Source organism: Abramis brama, assembly GCF_963993115.1.
Source record: "Abramis brama genome assembly, chromosome: 25".
In the NCBI taxonomy this organism is placed as follows: Eukaryota; Metazoa; Chordata; class Actinopteri; order Cypriniformes; family Leuciscidae; genus Abramis; species Abramis brama.
In genome coordinates this window covers 27,172,408-27,193,276 of record NC_139987.1, presented here as the reverse complement: position 1 = coordinate 27,193,276, position 20,869 = coordinate 27,172,408, and the positions used below count along the sequence as shown (strand labels likewise).

General features: G+C 38.8%; 1 protein-coding gene across 1 annotated transcript in view; it reads right to left on the bottom strand.

Annotated features, from left to right (window-relative positions):
* The window catches only part of cplane1 (ciliogenesis and planar polarity effector 1), a gene marked incomplete at its 3' end in the record, with an annotated part of 63,439 nt that overhangs the window by 24,553 nt on the left and 18,017 nt on the right, over positions 1–20,869 (bottom strand). Inside the window, exons 17-29 of the mRNA XM_084105443.1 lie at positions 17,803–18,031; positions 17,081–17,196; positions 15,461–15,678; positions 13,285–13,449; positions 11,064–11,193; positions 10,863–10,972; positions 9,842–9,988; positions 8,275–8,401; positions 7,705–8,023; positions 6,159–6,996; positions 4,774–4,889; positions 2,824–2,948; positions 841–908 (exon numbers count right to left, since the gene is read on the bottom strand). Coding sequence (XP_083961569.1) covers positions 841–908; positions 2,824–2,948; positions 4,774–4,889; positions 6,159–6,996; positions 7,705–8,023; positions 8,275–8,401; positions 9,842–9,988; positions 10,863–10,972; positions 11,064–11,193; positions 13,285–13,449; positions 15,461–15,678; positions 17,081–17,196; positions 17,803–18,031 — 2,708 coding nt within the window. The remainder of the gene's footprint in view (positions 1–840; positions 909–2,823; positions 2,949–4,773; positions 4,890–6,158; positions 6,997–7,704; positions 8,024–8,274; positions 8,402–9,841; positions 9,989–10,862; positions 10,973–11,063; positions 11,194–13,284; positions 13,450–15,460; positions 15,679–17,080; positions 17,197–17,802; positions 18,032–20,869) is intronic.

Below are 20,869 nucleotides of genomic sequence, written 5' to 3'. Positions count from 1 at the left end.
CTCATCTTGTAATCATTATATCATTGCTTACACCTGTGTTCCTGATTAGTTTGCTCCATATTTAATCCCCTCATGTTTTCTGTCTTGTTTCGGTACATTGTCAAACATTGTGTGTTAAACTTTGTGACAGTCCTGTGAGTACTTCGTCTGAATCCTGTTTAATGAGAATTGTGAGTTTGTTTCCTGTCAAGTCAGAATCTAGTCTTCGTTTATTATCTTGTCTTAGTCAAGGTGAACTCTCCTCAGTCCTGTTTTGCCCCCTCGTGGGTTTTGTTTTCTGTTTTGTGTCGTAATAAACCTTGAGTGTCTGCATATCATCTGCGTTTGGGTTCTCTCCTTCAACCTCATGACATATATACACATACATATATATAAATTATACTGATAAATAAATATGAATAAATGAATAAATATAATTGATATTGATAGATAATATATTTTAATTATTAATTATTAATGATACATAAATGGATGTATTAATTAATTATTGATTATTTATATCTAATAAAATATAATTGATATTGATCAATAAAAATATATATAAATTATACTGATAAATATGAATAAATGAATAAATATTATTGACATTGATAGATAATATATATATATTAATTATAAATTATTATTAATGATAAATAAAATAAATTAATCAATAAATTAATAAATATTTATATTGATAAATAAAAAATATATATAAATTATACTGATAAATAAATATAAATAAATATTAGTAAATGAATAAATATTATTGACAGATGAAAATTGTGATGTCAGCTATCAGTGATGTATGGAATCATTAATTAATCCTCTCTGTAGATTCATAGGGCAGCACACAATCACCTGATCTCTGTGAGCTCTGCTCTGATTGGCCCATGATGCCTCGGTGACATCATCAGCACTGCTATCAACTGTAAACCAAACAACAATGAACAACAGTGGATAGTACAGTTGTAATTATTCAGTAATAACATTAATAGTGATCAGTATAAAATGAATAATTAAAAAATAATACTTTGGCCAAATTAAAGGTGTGGTAAGTGGTATTTCTAAAACACTGTTGGACAATGTTGATATTTGTAATCAACCCAAACAAACACACCCCCTCTCTTTTTTGCTCCGCCTCCAAAACTCACACTCCAATCCTAAACGCCCTGCTCCGAGTCGGTCTCGAACCCTGATCCCCCTGCAAGCCAGTCGACTAAACAATAACGCTAAACACCACATTCACTAGCAGTCGTCAGCGCGACTCACACTCGCTGTCCTCCGTTACACACACAATCCAAGAGTGGATGACAGAATAATGCTTCACGAAAAATAAAGTGCATATGATGAACGAATGACATGGAAGCACAAAATATTAACGTACAGTACACAATAGTAATTGCAAACAAGAGTTGATTGTTAGTTGCCAACAGCACAGCAGCTCCCGACACACACTGACACTTAAACCCAGTATATACTCACGTGTTACTCATGTGTTACTCAGTGTTACCCAGTTTTACTCAGTGTTACCCAGTGTTACTTAAGTGTTACTCACTTGTTACTCATGTGTTACTCAGTGTTACCCAGTTTTACTCAGTTACCCAGTGTTACTTACGTGTTACTCACTTGTTACTCATGTGCTACTCAGTGTTACTCAGTTTTACTCAGTGTTACCCAGTGTTACTTACGTGTTACCCAGTTTTACTCAGTGTTACCCAGTGTTACTTACGTGTTACTCACTTGTTACCCAGTTTTACCCAGTGTTACTTACGTGTTACTCACTTGTTACCCAGTTTTACCCAGTGTTACTTACGTGTTACTCACTTGTTACTCATGTGTTACTCAGTGTTACTCACATGTTACTCAGTGTTACCCAGTTTTACTCAGTGTTACCCAGTGTTACTTACGTGTTACTCAGTGTTACCCAGTTTTACTCAGTGTTACCCAGTGTTACTTACGTGTTACTCACTTGTTACTCATGTGTTAATCATGTGTTACTCAGTGTTACTCACATGTTACTCAGTGTTACCCAGTTTTACTCAGTGTTACCCAGTGTTACTTACGTGTTACTCAGTGTTACCCAGTTTTACTCAGTGTTACCCAGTGTTACTTACGTGTTACTCACTTGTTACTCATGTGTTAATCATGTGTTACTCAGTGTTACTCACATGTTACTCACATGTTACTCAGTGTTACTCAGTGTTACTCAGTGTTACTCATGTTACTCACGTTACTCAGTGTTACCCATTGTTACTCACGTGTTACTTAGGGTTACTCACGTGTTGCCGTGTTACTGATCATTACCCATTGTTACTCAGTGTAACTCACATATTACTCACGTGTTACCCAGTGTTACTCATGTTACTCAGTGTAACTCACATATTACTCACGTGTTACTCATGTTACTCAGTGTAACTCACATATTACTCACGTGTTACCCAGTGTTACTCATGTTACTCACGTGTTACTCAGTGTTATTCACGTGTGGACTGGAATCAAAGCAACCTCCGCAACCACGTGTGTTTTCAGGCCTTCCCGCTTCGCTCTCTCCAGCGCTGGACAGCGTTTCTAATATTAACACGGGTCCTAAAGCTCTTGCCCAGACATAACCCTTTATTTTCCAGTGATTTCTTCTGAGCTTTTCTCTTTTGTATCGTCTCATCTCTATTTCTGCTGTCTTTCTTCAAATCTCCCTCTTGCTCGTTCACTCTATATTTCAAATACCACTTACCCCACCTTTAAAGGAGACAGAATTAAATTAACTGTTTTCTAAAACAGAAATCTACAAAAAACAAAATAAAGGCATGTAAATGTTTGTGATGTGTAGTACAGAGATCTGACCGTCTTCAGCCTCAGTCGCCTGTCTGATCTCAGTGACGTCATTCTGTAGATCAGAGGTCATCGTGTCTTCATGTTCAGACAGCTGATCGTCTGTTTGATCCACGACATCCTCGGCTTCACACACACTGTGATCAAACATCACACAACATCGGTAAAAAAAGCTTTTTTATTTGTTAATTCTATCCATTTGTCTTTAACTATAGTCAGATGCACTTTCTTGTTGGTCATAATTACTTCTGACTTGCAACATCTTTAAAAGCTTTGACTTGATTGTCTGGACACATTTGACTGAATCAAGACGAAGAAGGTCAAATACTTTATGAGACTGTTTTCATTTGTAACTTTTTTTCACTACATCATTCACAGAAATAACGTGAAAAAAGAACAATGATGTGTACAAACCCATGAACATCAATGTACTAAAATGCTTTTGTACTGTAATGTAGCTTTAAAGGAGTAGTTCACTTTAAAATGAAAATTCTGTCATCATATACTCACCCTCATGTTGTTTCAAACCTGTATGAATTTCCTTCTTCTGCTGAACACAAAGGAAGATATTTAGAAGAATGTCAGTAACCAGGCAGTTTCTGGGTCCCATTGACTTCCATAGTAGGAAAAAAATATACTTACTGTCTGGTTACTGACATTCTTCTAAATATCTTCCTTTGTGTTCAGCAGAAGAAAGAAATTCATACAAGTTTGAAACAACTTCAGGGTGAGTAAATGATGACAGAATTTTCATTTTAAAGTGAACTACTCCTTTAAACACGGTTTTCATGTAGATGGATGGATGGATGGATTGAATGATTAATAATATAAATTTTATCTATAATTATATAAATAAATATAATAATAAATATAATTTTATATTAATTCTAAAGTCTTATTAATAAATACAAATGTATATATATATATATACAGTGCAATGCATAAGTGAATACACCCATGCTAAAGTTGACTAAAAAGAGGAATAAAAAATCATATTTTGGAAATTGAACTTAATGCCTTAATTTAAAAAATTAGGAAAAATCCAACCTTTAAGGACACCAATTTTCTTTGTGAATGAATAATGTATCGTAAATAAATAAATGTTCTTCCTTAAAATACATGGTGCATAAGTGAGTACACCCCTATGTTAAATTCCCATAGAGGCAGGCAGATTTTTATTTTTAAGTATTTTTTTTTATTTTTTTTTAGGATACTATGCATCCTGATAAAGTTCCCTTGGCCTTTGGAATTAAAATAGCCCCACATCATCACATAGCCTTCACCATACCTAGAGATTGGCATGGGGTACTTTCCATAAGATCATCTCTCAATGCAACTCAAACTAGCTTTTAGGCTAACTGAAATAAAATCATGCCAATCTCTAGGTATGGTGAAGGCTATGTGATGATGTGGGGCTATTTTAATTCCAAAGGCCAAGGGAACTTTATCAGGATGCATAGTATCCTAAAAAAAAATATAAAAAAATACTTAAAAATAAAAATCTGCCTGCCTCTATGGGAATTTAACATAGGGGTGTACTCACTTATGCACCATGTATTTTAAGGAAGAACATTTATTTATTTACGATACATTATTCATTCACAAAGAAAATTGGTGTCCTTAAAGGTTGGATTTTTCCTAATTTTTTAAATTAAGGCATTAAGTTCAATTTCCAAAATATGATTTTTTATTCCTCTTTTTAATCAACTTTAGCATGGGTGTATTCACTTATGCATTGCACTGTATATAATATGAATATATAAATGTATATATACATTTTACATATACAGGATATATGTATAGTATACATTTCCTGTATATATTTTTATTATATAATTGATAAATAAATACATAATTATTATTGATAAATTAAATAAATATTGTTATAAATTAATTAATGGGTCCACATTGGGAAGGTTTATTATCAGTCATGTTTTGATCAGATGTGTGCAGTGAACTCACTCATGGCTGTGTCTGTAGAGAGTGATGGGCGTGTCCACACTGCTGTCTCGGTCCCGCCCCCAACCTGTGATTGGCTGCAGCACTGGAGCATCAGGCCCCGCCCTCTGATGGAGCAGCTTTCACCAGAGAATTCAATTCACATTTATTTATATAGCGCTTTTCACAATACACATCATTTCAAGCAGCTTTACAGAAAGTGCATGAGTCCACATTACAATTTAGAGTGATCTTTTATCAGAGGTAACAGTCTAACTTATGCATTTCAGAAATGTACATACACAAAATCACAGTTAGATAAAAAATGTATTAATTTAAACAATGTAATAATTTAATAAGTTCAGCGACTGTTTCACATTTTCGATCAAGTTCTGGTGGTGTCATGATCTGGATCAGGGTGTTTTTGTCAACTGAGGCCCTATGAACTAAAATATGGACTATATATGTAACTCTTGAAGCCCTGATATAATCATCCATGTCATGTGATCTGATCATGTGACTGGATTTGATTAGGAAAAGGACTGATTTCACAAATGAACACTTCACTTGCTATGTCACTGTGTCACTGCATGAGCAGGGTTGTTATTGTTTACTAAAACTATGTAAAAAAAATTGTTAATTGAAATAAAATTAATTAGAAATATTAAATGAAAAACAAAAAATAAAGTTAAAAAAATAAAGTTGCCTTGGCTACTAACTGAAATAAGTTTAAGCTGAAGCACTACAATCACTAACTGGAAATAAACTAAAACTGAATTAAAATTAAAACAAACACTGAAATAAAAAATATAAAGAAAAATATTAAAAATAATAATATTTATGACAAAAGGATTTAACAAAATTATTTTAAAAAAATCAAACAAAGTAAAATGAAGCTAAGTATAAATAAAAACTAAACAGTATATAAATAATACTAAAATAAATAAAAACATGTCAATAAATGTCAATTAATGTCTATAAACAAAAATATATTTTTTAAATATTTTTATATATAAGATCAGAGTAAAGTCTAATATTCTCTCATTGTTTAAATGTTACAGATTTTGTGTAAAATAATTTATTAAATAACATACAATATATATATTAATTTAGTTGAATTTTGTATTTTGTAATTTCTATCAAAATCTCATGAATCATGTAGTTCCATCATGATCCATTCAAGATTTTTGTTTGGTTTATAAAAATAAAAAAGATATTGAATTGGGATTTGAACACAACTCTCACTGCATGCTTAATGCAACTTCTAGGCAGAACTGATACATTTTTTTAAAATGTTTTTTTCTTTGATTTACTTTAGACTGCCGCTTAAAAATAAAATAGGCACATGACACCCCATCTGTTATGAAGAATATGGAATAAACAGTTCGATCTAAAGCCCTATACCTTACCTGATAATGTGAGTGATGTGTGTTTTCTCCCAGAAGGGCGGCGCTGTATCTCTCCTCGAGCAGCTCCAGTGCAGACAGAACCGCAGGGGTCGAGCCTTTGACCCTGATGACCACCGCATCACTGCCCTCTGACCTCTTTCCCATTGGCTGAGAGAGCAGAACCCGCCTGTCGGCCCAGCGCATCATCCACTCGAGTAACCGGGCCAGTCGAGGAAAGCGGATCTCCATCGAGGAGTCCAACTGCATCTGAACACCTAATTCATCCGGAGAGAGGATCCTAAATCCCACAGAGTCGACATCTGACCCGGTCCGATTCACTTTGGACATTGACGTATGATGTTGGCGACGGCTGAAAAGACCTTGGTGTTTCCTAGCTTGGATTCCAGGAAGAGTCCAGGGAGACGTGGCATTTGTGGAATCGTGAGTGTCCTGAACCGGTGGAGGCTCGGGAGTGACCGGGAGAGTCTGGAAGCAGTGACCGGCACGAAACAGGGGCAAACGTGCGCCTCGCTTACGTCCGTCCTTCTGACGCCGTTTGAGAGACGTCAGCATGTCAAAGGTCACCGAGTGCAGCTCTCTAGCATGAAAACGTTGTGAGAAACTACTCAGTAAAGGAAGCTCGGACTCCTCGGTGTCTAACCTGTCCTTTCCCAGAACATAACTGAGGAACAAATCTAGGAAGAGCATGTACTCATCATCCTCCATCTCAAACTCCCAGGTTCCCACTGTTGGTACTGAAGAACCCCGACGGCTCGACTCTGGTTCTTTGGGTTCCACGTTTCCTCTTCGGTCTTGTTTAGATTTCTCAGGTGCATCATGAAACTTTGCTGTCTTAGAGCTAAAAAACACACCAAAAGAGACAAACTTTTAGCACTTTCATTACATTTAGTTGCTAAATGTAAATGTAGTGCATCCTCACAGAAAATAAAAATTATTTTGGCCAATTCCACATGACAATTAAATAATAATTATGGTTTTATTGTGAATAGTAATATATTCAAATTATACTACTGTATTGTAAACTAAAAAAAATTGTTTTTAATAAAAACAATTTTATTTTATAGGACAACTGTAAAATTACTATATATTAGTGCTGTCACTTTGATTAATCACATCTAACATAAAAGTTTGTTTACATAATATGTGTGTGTATATATATATTATTAAATTTATATATATATATAAATTGTGTATATACTGTATACACACACACACATATGTATATGTACACAGACATACACACACATCCATACATACATACGATATGTAATCACAAACTTTTATGTTTTAAAGTTATGTTTTTAAATCAATTTGACAGCACTACTATATATACTAATATTTACTACATTTTCAAAAGTTAAACAATCAAGCCTTTATTTTATTTTATCGCTGAAAAGGGGCGGGGCTACATACAGTCTATATTTATATAATTAAATCTCAGTCTGCTCGATTAGATATTCGCACTAAGCCATATCACAACATTTTATTTCAATTCATCATGCAGCTCTAATACAGTATGTACAGCACAGTACGCTAGCAGGATTACCTGTGTGCAGACTGGGTCTGCGGTTCTGGGGAAAGAGTCTCTGACAGCGTCTCGGCCGTGTCTCCTTCACTGTACACTAGGGGGCGTCCACAGTCGGTCAGTGTGCTGTCACTCAAACTGGTCCCGAGAGAGAGTCTCTTCAGTATGGAGACAGCAGCTCCCCGGTCCTCCTCCTCCTCTCTCTCCCACAAGTACGGCTCCGCTGCTCCCAGATACTTTTCCAGGCGCCGAAGCTCCCGGCGTCGCTGCCTCAGCTGATCCTGGATCAGAATCATCATGGTATCTCCCTCATCTTCCCTCTCAGTTCCTGGAGGCACATCTGTGAACATGAGCACATCTGGTTAGGGGTTGAAGCGCTGACCAGATGCTCTGCTTTATATACAAAGCAAAGAATCATCATTTTGGGTGAGTTATTGCTTAAAGGAGTAGTTCACTTTAAAATGAAAATTAAAAAAAAAAAGTATTCGTCTGAAAGAAGAATGTCATACACACCTAGGATGACTTGAGGGTGAGTAAATCATGGGCTAATTTTCATTTTAAAGTGCACTACTCCTTTAAAGCATCTCTTGCCTGGTGTCGAGGTGTCTGGCACCACCACGGGTCTCAGTCTCTGCACCAGTGACGTGTACTTCTCCCGCAGCGACACGCGAACAGACTCGCTCTCATCAGGAAACACTCTCGCTAGAGTTTCTGCGGTCTGAACATCAGAAATGACACCCGAGTTATGAGACACTGACCAGCTGAGTGAGGCGCTAAGATGGTACAATGATGTATCAGATACAGTTATTCAGATTAGACTTTGATATTTACTACGATTGGTTTTTGGACACGTAATGTCTTAGTATTGTCTGAGAGTTAGTTAGTAGCCTTTATTTAACTAGGTGAAATATGTAAAATCCAAAAAACTACTAACATGTTAGTTAGTTACCTTAATTTTTTTACCTGGTTAAATAAAGGTTAGAAACTAAGCCCAAAGAATACTAAGACATTACAATGATTCATGTACAAAAACTACTAACAAGTTAGTTAGTTAGTTAGTTTTATTTTTCAACCTGGTTAAAGGTTACCAACTAACTCCCAAAAAATACTAAGACACTACAATGGTACAAGTCCAAAAAACTACTAACAAGTTAGTTAGTTAGTTAGTTAGTTAGTTAGTTTTATTTTTCAAAGTGGTTAAATGTTACAAACTAAGTCCCAAAGAATAATAAGACATTACAATGATTCATGTACAAAAAGTACTAACATGTTAGTTAGTTAGTTAGTTAGTTTGTTAGTTATATTTTTCAACCTGGTTAAAGGTTACCAACTAACTCCCAAAGAATAGTAAGACACTACAATGATGCATGTCCAAAAAACTACTGACATGTTAGTTAGTTAGTTAGTTAGTTTTATTTTTCAACCTGGTTAAAGGTTACCAACTAACTCCCAAAAAATACTAAGACACTACAATGGTACAAGTCCAAAAAACTACTAACAAGTTAGTTAGTTAGTTAGTTAGTTTTGTTTTTCAACCTGGTTAAAGGTTACCAACTAACTCCCAAAAAATACTAAGACACTACAATGGTACAAGTCCAAAAAACTACTAACAAGTTAGTTAGTTAGTTAGTTAGTTTTATTTTTCAAAGTGGTTAAATGTTACAAACTAAGTCCCAAAGAATAATAAGACATTACAATGATTCATGTACAAAAAGTACTAACATGTTAGTTAGTTAGTTAGTTAGTTATTTAGTTATATTTTTCAACCTGGTTAAAGGTTACCAACTAACTCCCAAAGAATAGTAAGACACTACAATGATGCATGTCCAAAAAACTACTGAAATGTTAGTTAGTTAGTTAGTTAGTTAGTTTGTTTTATTTTTCAACCTGGTTAAAGGTTACCAACTAACTACCAAGAAATACTAAGACACTACAATGATGCATGTCCAAAAAAACTACTAACATGTTAGTTAGTTAGTTAGTTAGTTAGTTAGTTAGTTTGTTAGTTAACTACTACACAACGGTACATGTCCAGAAAATTACAAACCTGTAAAGTTAGTTAGTAACCTTTATTTTTGTCACAAAAAGACATTATTAGTTTTACTTGACGAGCCTCAAGTATCCTAAATGAGTTTAGATTAGTGATGTATATTATTACCACATGACTGGGTGGCAGTTCAGACACCAGGCTGAGCACTAAGTCCTGCAGGGCTTCCTCTGCGTTCAAGAACCGGCAGAACGGCAGGAGTCGGCGCGCCCAACACAGAGCCTCAACACACACATCTGACACACTCGCGTCACTGACCTGAGACACAAACACATGGATTGACATCTCGCATCACTGCAACATTCTGCTGTTCATTGTTTGTTCATGTTAGTTCACAGTGCATTAACTAATGTTAACAAATACAACCTTAAGCCGGGTGCACACTGTGCGATTTTGGCCAAATTTTGCAAAACCTAAAAGATTCCTCTGATCCTAGGCTAAAATCTGAAGTCTTTGATCAACTGAAGTCGGCACCGACTGCTGATTAATGACCGTTGCGATCAAATTTGACCTTAGATGAAATTCTGGCAGTGTCAGAAGATTTGACTCTCAGTCCTGCAGTGTGAGTTCTAGACGACCATCAAATTGTCTTTGTTTTTCAAGACAAACCATGACCAAAATAGATGTGTGTAATTTTGGCTTGCTTGCTAGCTTGCTAATGCATCTCACATCACCGAACGTGTCATTGATTGATGATGTAAAACTCTGGACAAGTTTTCTTGCGTGCGTCAGTTTTGAACGCCTCTTGGCTGTAATACAGTCTGACATTGATGAAAACTGAGATATTAGCACATGCATATTGTTGTCCTACTGTTAGTTTTACTGCTTCTATTGTTCTCATTTGTAAGTCGCTTTGGATAAAAGCATCTGCTAAATGAATAAATGTAAATGTAAAATGTAAATGAGGACTTACAGCGATGATCATGTTCGTACAGTCTGACAAGCAACAATCGTAAAGGACTATTATAAATCGCACAGTGTGCACCCGGCTCTAGATCTTAATAATGTATTAGTAAATGTTGAAATTAATATTAACTAAGATTAATAAATGCTGAAGTATTGTTCATTCTTAGTTCATGTTAACTAACTAATGAACCTTATTGTAAAGTGTTACCGTTTTCTTTAAACGCACCTGGGTGTCTTTCTCCCGCTTTCTTGCAGTCTGGTACCTTCGACAGGTAATAGTGAGCTGGTCCCTCACATGGAGCATCCAGCAGAGCGCACACAACTCACGGAAACATACTGAACAAAGGCACAAAATCACATAAATACACAAAACTTCAAATGGACACTACTCACTTAAAGTTCTGATGGTTAATTAAATTAAACATACTTAACATTTGTGTGGTGACACCATCCATGTCTTTGCTGGGCCCTGATTGGAAAAACCCACGATGAGTGAGGAATTTTTTCAGTCCATCAGGAATCAAGTCGGCTTTGGGTTCGGACACTTTCTTCTGGATCTACCAACAGAAAACATCAAGAAGATTCTTAAAATCACCATGAAATCAAATTGAACAATTCTTGATTTTTTATGTAATATTGCAGTTTTTATCATAAATGATTTATAGGTGCACATCATTATTGTGTTAAATTCATTCATTCTTGAATCAGAATAACTTCTGATGATGAGGGCGGGGCAACCTGTCACTCACATGAGATCCACCAATCGCAAACCACAACCATCCAATCAATTCCCAACAAACAAAATCAAGCCCCGCCCACATTTGTTCTTGTTCCAGAAGCGCTTCACTCGGATAGACATAGGAACGAAATGTCTATCGCAACTTACCTTTAATGCTAACTTTAAAAGAACATCCAAACATGTAAAAGGATTAGTTCACTTAAGAATTAAAATTTCCTGATAATTTACTCTCCCCCTCGTCATCCAAGATGTTCATGTCTTTCTTTCTTCAGTCAAAAAGAAATGAAGGATTTTGAGGAAAACATTCCAGGGTGTTTCTCCATATAGTGTCTTCAATGGGGTCCAACGGGTCGAAGGTCCAAATGTGAGTTTCAGTGCAACTTCAAAGTCTCGACACGATCCAGCCGAGGAATAAGAGTCTCATCTAGATAAACCAGCGGACATTTTATAACAAAAGACACATTTATATACTTTTTAACCACAAATGGTCGTCTTGCACTAGCTGTGATGCGACACACATTACATAATCACGTTGAAAGGTCACGCGTGACGTAGGCGGAAAATGTAGGATAGGGCGAAAAACTCCATCTTTTTTCTCCTCCAACTTCAAAATCGTCCGACATTGTTTTACCTTTTAATTTTTTTGTAAATGGCGTTTGACTCAGTCTTTGCACTCACTTTGTAAACACTAGAGCCCAATCCCAATTCTATTTTATACCCCTTCGCCTATCCCTAGCCCTTCGCCTACCCCTTACCCTTGCCCCTTGAAACAGAGTGTCAAGGCGTAGGGGTGAAAATATTCCCCTAAGAAATGGGACACCACTACTACACGTTACATGTCATTATACATCGTCGCTAGCGCCTACGTCACAGGAGATGCGCCAATGTTTATCACAAACTTCCAAGATGCCGTCGTCAGCTGCGTGAGTTACAGCTATTTTTGTGCATTTTTCTTCTGAAGTTTGCAGAAAACAACGGAGATGACGATATCTTCGACGCCTAATGCTGCGTTCACACCAAACGCGAATAGAGCGTCTGGCGCGAGTGATTTCAATGTTTAGACGCGTTTACGCGCGTCTGGAGGTCTTGCTGTGCGAATGAGGCGTTTAGCTACGTCCACTTCGCTTCAAACTTTTGCTTTTTACACGCGTCATATTGTTAACGAACTTTAACGATTTTTTTGCAACCGTTTCTTTGAAGAACATGGCCGTAAATATGAACACAAGATTGAATGTGACATAAAGAAAATGATTATTGGCTGTCATGTTGCCTCTGTAGCCGGTGTATGCAGGTACATTTCTCATACCCCTTCGTTTGAAGTGTGGTCACGAAAAATCTTCGTTTCAAGGGCAATCTGGCCCTTCCCCTTACCCCTACCCCTCCAACCAAAAGAGAATTGAGACAGCCCTACCCCTTCACGGGAACGCGCAAAACGGAGGGGTAGGGCCAAGGGGTAGGGGCAAGGGGTGAATTGGGATTGAGCCTTGGTCTGTACTTTCCCCTACGTCACGCGTGACCTTTCAACGTGATTATGTAATGTGTCGCATCACAGCTAGTGCAAGACGAGCATTTGTGGTTAAAATGTTTATAAATGTGTATTTTGTTATAAATGTCCGCTGGTTTGTCTAGATGAGACTCTTATTCCTCGGCTGGATCGTGTCGAGACTTTGAAGCTGCACTGAAACTCACATCTGGACCTACGGGTTGGACCCCATTGAAGACACTATATGGAGAAAAATCCTGGAATGTTTTCCTTAAAAACCTTCATTTCTTTTCGACTGAAGAAAGAGCATGTTTGATGACGTGGGGGAGAGCAGAATTAAAATTGCCTGATCATTAAAGTGAACTAATCCTTAAATTGTGAATGGACACTGGGAAACGGCAAAGAGAGAATAAAATGGGATCGCACCTTGTTTAGTAAGTGTCTGCAGCGATGCAGGTTGCTGATGTACCACTGCGTGGCGGGCAGAGAACCGTGTGCCGCCCTGAAGATCATCAGGAGCTTCTGAACCAGCCCAGAAACCTGACAGCGAGTCTCAGTCTCCAGAACCAGAGCTGGATCCCTCACAGAGTCCTGATGAGATCCAAATACAGCTAGAGACACTCCTTCTAGAACTCTGAGATCTAGTGATCACGGTCTACTCATTGTGCCTAGATCTAGACTTAAAAAACAAGGCGATCACGCTTTTGCGACTGCAGGCCCAAAACTTTGGAACAGTCTACCTCTCAGGGTTCCCACACCTTGGTTAACCTCAAATTCAAGGACCTTTCAAGGACTTTCCAGGTCCAATACTCTCAAATTCAAGGACTTAATGTGGGGACACATTTCAAGTGAGAGCAAGGTTACATCGTACAAAAGATACATTGTTACAAAAAAGTTTTTTTTGCATTTATTTTTGGCCATATGACAGAGATCTGATATTCTATTTGTCGTATTTCTGTTTTGCATAAAACTGAAGAATATTCGGTACATCCTATACTGTATTCTAAAATTATCTGATATTAACTGCATGGATTTTATTGAAAAGAATTAGGCTCATGTAACTAGAAGTTTTAAGATATATGTATGAATACGCTTTTAAGATTTTCTTGCCTTATGGGTTTACATTACCTTAACAACAAGCATTCTTTGTAATCTTCTTTGTTGAGCCAAATATCTAGAAACTTGCATTTTCCAGGCATTGTGTTTCAGCGGTTTCAGGCTATTTTTGCAATGTTTCACGGTGTGTCTGTGAAACGTCGAGGTACCATCATAGTAGTTTTGTGCGTGTGTGAACGTCATGGCCATGTACAACACAAAGTACCTCACGCGGGAAACACGTAACGTAACGTGTAAATGCGCGTAACTAACGTAAATCAAACAAGCTAGTGTGCATAGGCCACAAAGTGCTGGCGAAATAACACATTAGCGGACCTGAGGAAATAATATGGAATTTTTTTCCAGAAAACTTCTTGCACAAAATAAATTCAAGCACTTTAAAGGACTCGTATCTGTGTATGTTAAAGGACAAATCCAGTGAAAAATGAACCTGGGGGTAATTAACACATGGTTACCGAGTCGATCGTTCCCTGCGATGCGTTTTCATGAAAATCGAATGTATAGAGTTTTATCTTTAAAAACAGATGAGCTCATAACACTAGTATATGGGGCACAGAGTAAGTAAAAGTAAATCGCTAGTTAATACCACTAACAAGGCTAAAAAAAAACTCTTGGAAAACAGTCTCGACTAATCGAGTCACGAACGGCGTGCTAAGTGAGCTGGTTGATAGGAATTACGTTTGTGAAATCTAACGTAGCGCGGCGTTCGTGGCTCGATTAGTCGAGACTGTTTTCCAAGATGGCTCCTGCATGTAAACGCGTAATGTTCTGTCTTTATAAAGTATCTTCTTATTAAACTGTCTGTACACTTACAAAGTTCTCAATGCTTCGGTTTGCATGTAGGGACCCTCATTATGTTACCGTGTTAGTGTGAGGCTATTTTGAGCCTTGTTAGTGGTATTAACTAGCGATTTATTTTTACTTACTCTGTGCCCCATATACTAGTGTTATGAGCTAATCTGTTTTTAAAGATAAAACTCTATACATTCGATTTTCATGAAAACGCATCGCAGGGAACGATCGACTCGGTAACCATGTGTTAATTACCCCCAGGTTCATTTTTCACTGGATTTGTCCTTTAATTTTCAAAAACTTTCCAGGGCCTTGATTTTTTTTTTTTTTAAGATTCACAAACTTTCAAGGATTTCAAGGACCCGTGGGAACCCTGACATTAATAGTTCATTACATTTATATAGCGCTTTTCTTGCACTCAAAGCGCACATTAGGTTAGCTCCCTCTGTTTCCACCTTCAAATCTTCTTTAAAGACTTTACAATCTGTGGCTTTTAATACTCCTTGATTTAGGTACGATTATTGTTTATCTATTGTTGTGTTATTGGTTGTTTTATTTTATTTTATTCTGTCTAGTATAGCACTTTGGTCAGCCTTTACAAATGAATATTGTATTGTATTGTATTGTAAGATGAGAAAGACATGACAGAGATAGACGTGACAGTGGGGCGTCTCTGTGTGTGTGTGTGAGCGACCTGTGTGTTTGGTGAAGGCTGTGGACAGTACAGAGGAGGAGCGGGCAGGTAAAACACAGGAGGAACCAGCGCAGGAAGTGATGTCACTCGCTCTTTGGCTGCGTTCATCAGTCGTGTTAACTGCTGAGAGACGACGTCCACCTCCGCCATGACAGACGCCTTCAGGATCTCCTGCACTGAGACTTGAAGAAGATCCACGTCCTCAACACTCACTGCGTCTAAAGGACAGACAAACAAGCAGCATACCGTCAGTCCGATGGATTTCAAACTCGACAGGTGTCTCGCAACAGGCACGAATAAGTGCAGTGCCAAGTTTGATGTTGTTTGGATTAGAAATGCAAAAGATATCGTTAAATATATCAGTAAAAGAAGCAGTTAGAAGGTTGTGGTTTAAAAATAAACATTCTGACAAACACTCTGTCAGCTACACTGTTTACTTCTGAATATTATATTTTATTCACAGCCATTATTTATAGTAACCTATTCACTCGGAGTTCACTGTGTAGCCTGCTCCCTCAATCGACGCGCTTATTCATTTGTGGATGTTAACTGAATTTGTAAGTCAGCTACACTGTTTATTACTGAATATTATATTTTATTCTGGTGCACTTAACGTTATCGCTACTGTGTAATAGTAGCCTATGCTATTCACCAGCTAAACATATCCTATTCAATGCGTTCACAGTCTCTTTCACGGCCATCATTTGTAGTAGCCTATTCACAAACTGTTTCCTCAAGCGTAGCGTTTTCTCGGAGATCACTGTGTATCCTGCTCCCTCAATCGTGTAGTTCAATTTTCCATATTTATTGTATGTCATTATGTCAGTCTCAGTATTTGCTTTCTACCATGCACAAATAAAAATGTTACTGAACTTTTGCTGTGTAATTGTAACAATGAGCACTCAAACACACCAAACCAACAATTACTAAAAACACACACAAAAACTGATTTTGCATGGGCACTTTGCACTAGTATATATAAATATTTTATTTCCTTTTATTTTGGATGCGATTAATCGTTGCATAGCCCTAATTATATTATATTATATTATATTATATTATATTATATTATATTATATTATATTATATTATATTATATTATTATAAACAAATGATTATATTATATTATATTTAAATATTTTATTTTGAGTAAAATATATTAATTTATTTACATAAGTTTTAGTTAACAATAACAACACTAAATATTATGTCATATTATATTATATTATATTATATTATATTATATACAATGTGTGAATTATACAATGATTATCCGGAAGATAAGCGTTTTTACAGATAAGTCAGTCAGTCTACACCACCAGACTTAAAATTTATTAAAGCAAAATTTATTTATTAAAACAAAACACAAAAGTTGTGATGTGTAAAACAATAATAATGTGATAAACAATGACAGTGAGTACTCAAGTTTTGTTATGAACCGTTTTATACTGATGCTGACGGAAAAGGTCGGAAGCTGGCGAAGGTGAAAATAGGCCTTTTAAATATCTTTGGATGTTTTAGAAATGTTCCTTATGGTAATTTGCAGAATTAAAACCTTCCCAAACCTTGCTTAACTGTGGGATATAGATCTCACAATTCACATAAATATCCTATTTTTACCTTTGTTACCATCCCCTTCAGACCCAAGCATGCGACCCAGTAACTCCTCCAGCTGATGGTGGAATATCACTGCAGGCTTCAGCTCGGGGGGAAGGTGCAGCTCTCTCCACTGCAGGCTTGAGGACCAAAACATGAGGAATACAGGGGAAAAAAAAATCACTGTGGCATCTGAAGCGAGAGGATACCAGACATTCATACTCAGTGTTGGGGAAAGTTACTTAGAAAAGTAATGCATTACAATATTGCGCTACTCCCTTAAAAAGTAACTAATTGCGTTACTTAAAAATCTAATCAGTAACAGAGTACAAGAATATAATGTATTTTCAGCTTCAGAATCATGAATATTGTTATTCTGGTGTCTCTATTGTTCTTTGGGTTTCAGCACCAAGTCCATCCTATTCATTTACACACACAATGTAATATCAAATTTAGCATTTTAATCAACAGTACATTTATTGTTAACCTTTTATCATATGTCTTGGAGTATCGCAATAATATCGTATTGTGAGTTCAGTATCGTGATATGTATCGAATCGTGACATGAGGGTTTCGTTACACCCCTAGTAACTTGCGTTACTTATTTGAAAAAGTAACTCCGATATTTTGTTGTAAATTTTAAAAGTAATGCGTTACTTTACTAGTTACTTGAAAAAGTAATCTGATTACATAACTCAAGTTAGTTGTAATGAGTTACCCCAACACTGTTCATGCTTACAACAAACCTGCTGAAGTCTAGATGGCCACTGCAGTAGTTGGTGTACGCCAGGCCGAGGGTGGCCGCCATCTTCCAGTCTCCCAGACGCTGTGCCATCCACACAGCCTCAGGGATCAGCCCGCCCAGCAGGAGGAGCTCTAGAGCGTAATCCACCGTCCACACCTCCGACAGCTGATCGAAGCGAACCGCCACCGCTGCACGAGCCTGAGATAACTCCACCACACGCACACCTGCGTCTGAGACAGCATCTGTTACACTCATCAGCTCCACCACACACACACCTGCGTCTGAGACAGCATCTGTTACACTCATCAGCTCCACCACACACACACCTGTGTCTGAGACAGCATCTGTTACACTCATCAACTCCACCACACACACACACCTGTGTCTGAGACAGCATCTGTTACACTCATCAGCTCCACCACACACACACCTGTGTCTGAGACAGCATCTGTTACACTCATCAACTCCACCACACACACACACACACCTGTGTCTGAGACAGCATCTGTTACACTCATCAGCTCCACCACACACACACCTGTGTCTGAGACAGAATCTGTTACACTCATCAGCTCCACCACACACACACCTGCGTCTGAGACAGCATCAGTTACACTCATCAACTCCACCACACACACACATGCGTCTGAGACAGCATCTGTTACACTCATCAACTCCACCACACACACACACACCTGCGTCTGAGACAGCATCTGTTACACTCATCAACTCCACCACACACACACGCGTCTGAGACAGCATCTGTTACACTCATCAACTCCACCACACACACACACCTGCGTCTGTGACAGCATCTCAGTTACACTCATCAACTCCACCACACACACACACCTGCGTCTGAGACAGCATCTGTTACACTCATCAACTCCACCACACACACACCTGCGTCTGAGACAGCATCTGTTACACTCATCAGCTCCACCACACACACACCTGCGTCTGAGACAGCATCAGTTACACTCATCAACTCCACCACACACACACATGCGTCTGAGACAGCATCTGTTACACTCATCAACTCCACCACACACACACACACCTGCGTCTGAGACAGCATCTGTTACACTCATCAGCTCCACCACACACACACCTGCGTCTGAGACAGCATCTGTTACACTCATCAGCTCCACCACACACACACCTGCGTCTGAGACAGCATCTGTTACACTCATCAGCTCCACCACACACACACACCTGCGTCTGAGACAGCATCTGTTACACTCATCAACTCCACCACACACACACCTGCGTCTGAGACAGCATCTGTTACACTCATCAGCTCCACCACATACACACCTGCGTCTGAGACAGCATCTGTTACACTCATCAGCTCCACCACACACACACCTGTGTCTGAGACAGCATCTGTTACACTCATCAGCTCTACCACACACACACCTGTGTCTGAGACAGCATCTGTTACACTCATCAACTCCACCACACACACACCTGCGTCTGAGACAGCATCTGTTACACTCATCAACTCCACCACACACACACACCTGCGTCTGAGACAGCATCTGTTACACTCATCAGCTCCACCACACACACACCTGTGTCTGAGACAGCATCTGTTACACTCATCAACTCCACCACACACACACACCTGCGTCTGAGACAGCATCTGTTACACTCATCAGCTCCACCACACACACACCTGTGTCTGAGACAGCATCTGTTACACTCATCAACTCCACCACACACACACACCTGCGTCTGAGACAGCATCTGTTACACTCATCAGCTCCACCACACACACACACCTGCGTCTGAGACAGCATCTGTTACACTCATCAACTCCACCACACACACACACACCTACGTCTGAGACAGCATCTGTTACACTCATCAGCTCCACCACACACACACACACCTGCGTCTGAGACAGCATCTGTTACACTCATCAGCTCCACCACACACACACCTGCGTCTGAGACAGCATCTGTTACACTCATCAGCTCCACCACACACACACCTGCGTCTGAGACAGCATCTGTTACACTCATCAGCTCCACCACACACACACCTGCGTCTGAGACAGCATCTGTTACACTCATCAGCTCCACCACACACACACCTGCGTCTGAGACAGCATCTGTTACACTCATCAGCTCCACCACACACACACCTGCGTCTGAGACAGCATCTGTTACACTCATCAGCTCCACCACACACACACTCCTGCGTCTGAGACAGCATCTGTTACACTCATCAGCTCCACCACACACACACACCTGCGTCTGAGACAGCATCTGTTACACTCATCAGCTCCACCACACACACACCTGCGTCTGAGACAGCATCTCAGTTACACTCATCAACTCCACCACACACACACACCTGCGTCTGAGACAGCATCTGTTACACTCATCAACTCCACCACACACACACACCTGCGTCTGAGACAGCATCTGTTACACTCATCAGCTCCACCACACACACACCTGCGTCTGTGACAGCATCTCAGTTACACTCATCAACTCCACCACACACACACCTGTGTCTGAGACAGCATCTGTTACACTCATCAGCTCCACCACACACACACACCTGCGTCTGAGACAGCATCTGTTACACTCATCAACTCCACCACACACACACACCTGCGTCTGAGACAGCATCTGTTACACTCATCAGCTCCACCACACACACACCTGTGTCTGAGACAGCATCTGTTACACTCATCAGCTCCACCACACACACACCTGCGTCTGTGACAGCATCTCAGTTACACTCATCAACTCCACCACACACACACCTGTGTCTGAGACAGCATCTGTTACACTCATCAACTCCACCACACACACACCTGCGTCTGAGACAGCATCTGTTACACTCATCAACTCCACCACACACACACCTGTGTCTGAGACAGCATCTGTTACACTCATCAGCTCCACCACACACACACACCTGCGTCTGTGACAGCATCTCAGTTACACTCATCAACTCCACCACACACACACCTGTGTCTGTCTGTCACAAGACCTCATTACGTCACTGCATGGCTGATTATCATCTAAAAAAACTGTCTATGTTTTGCATTT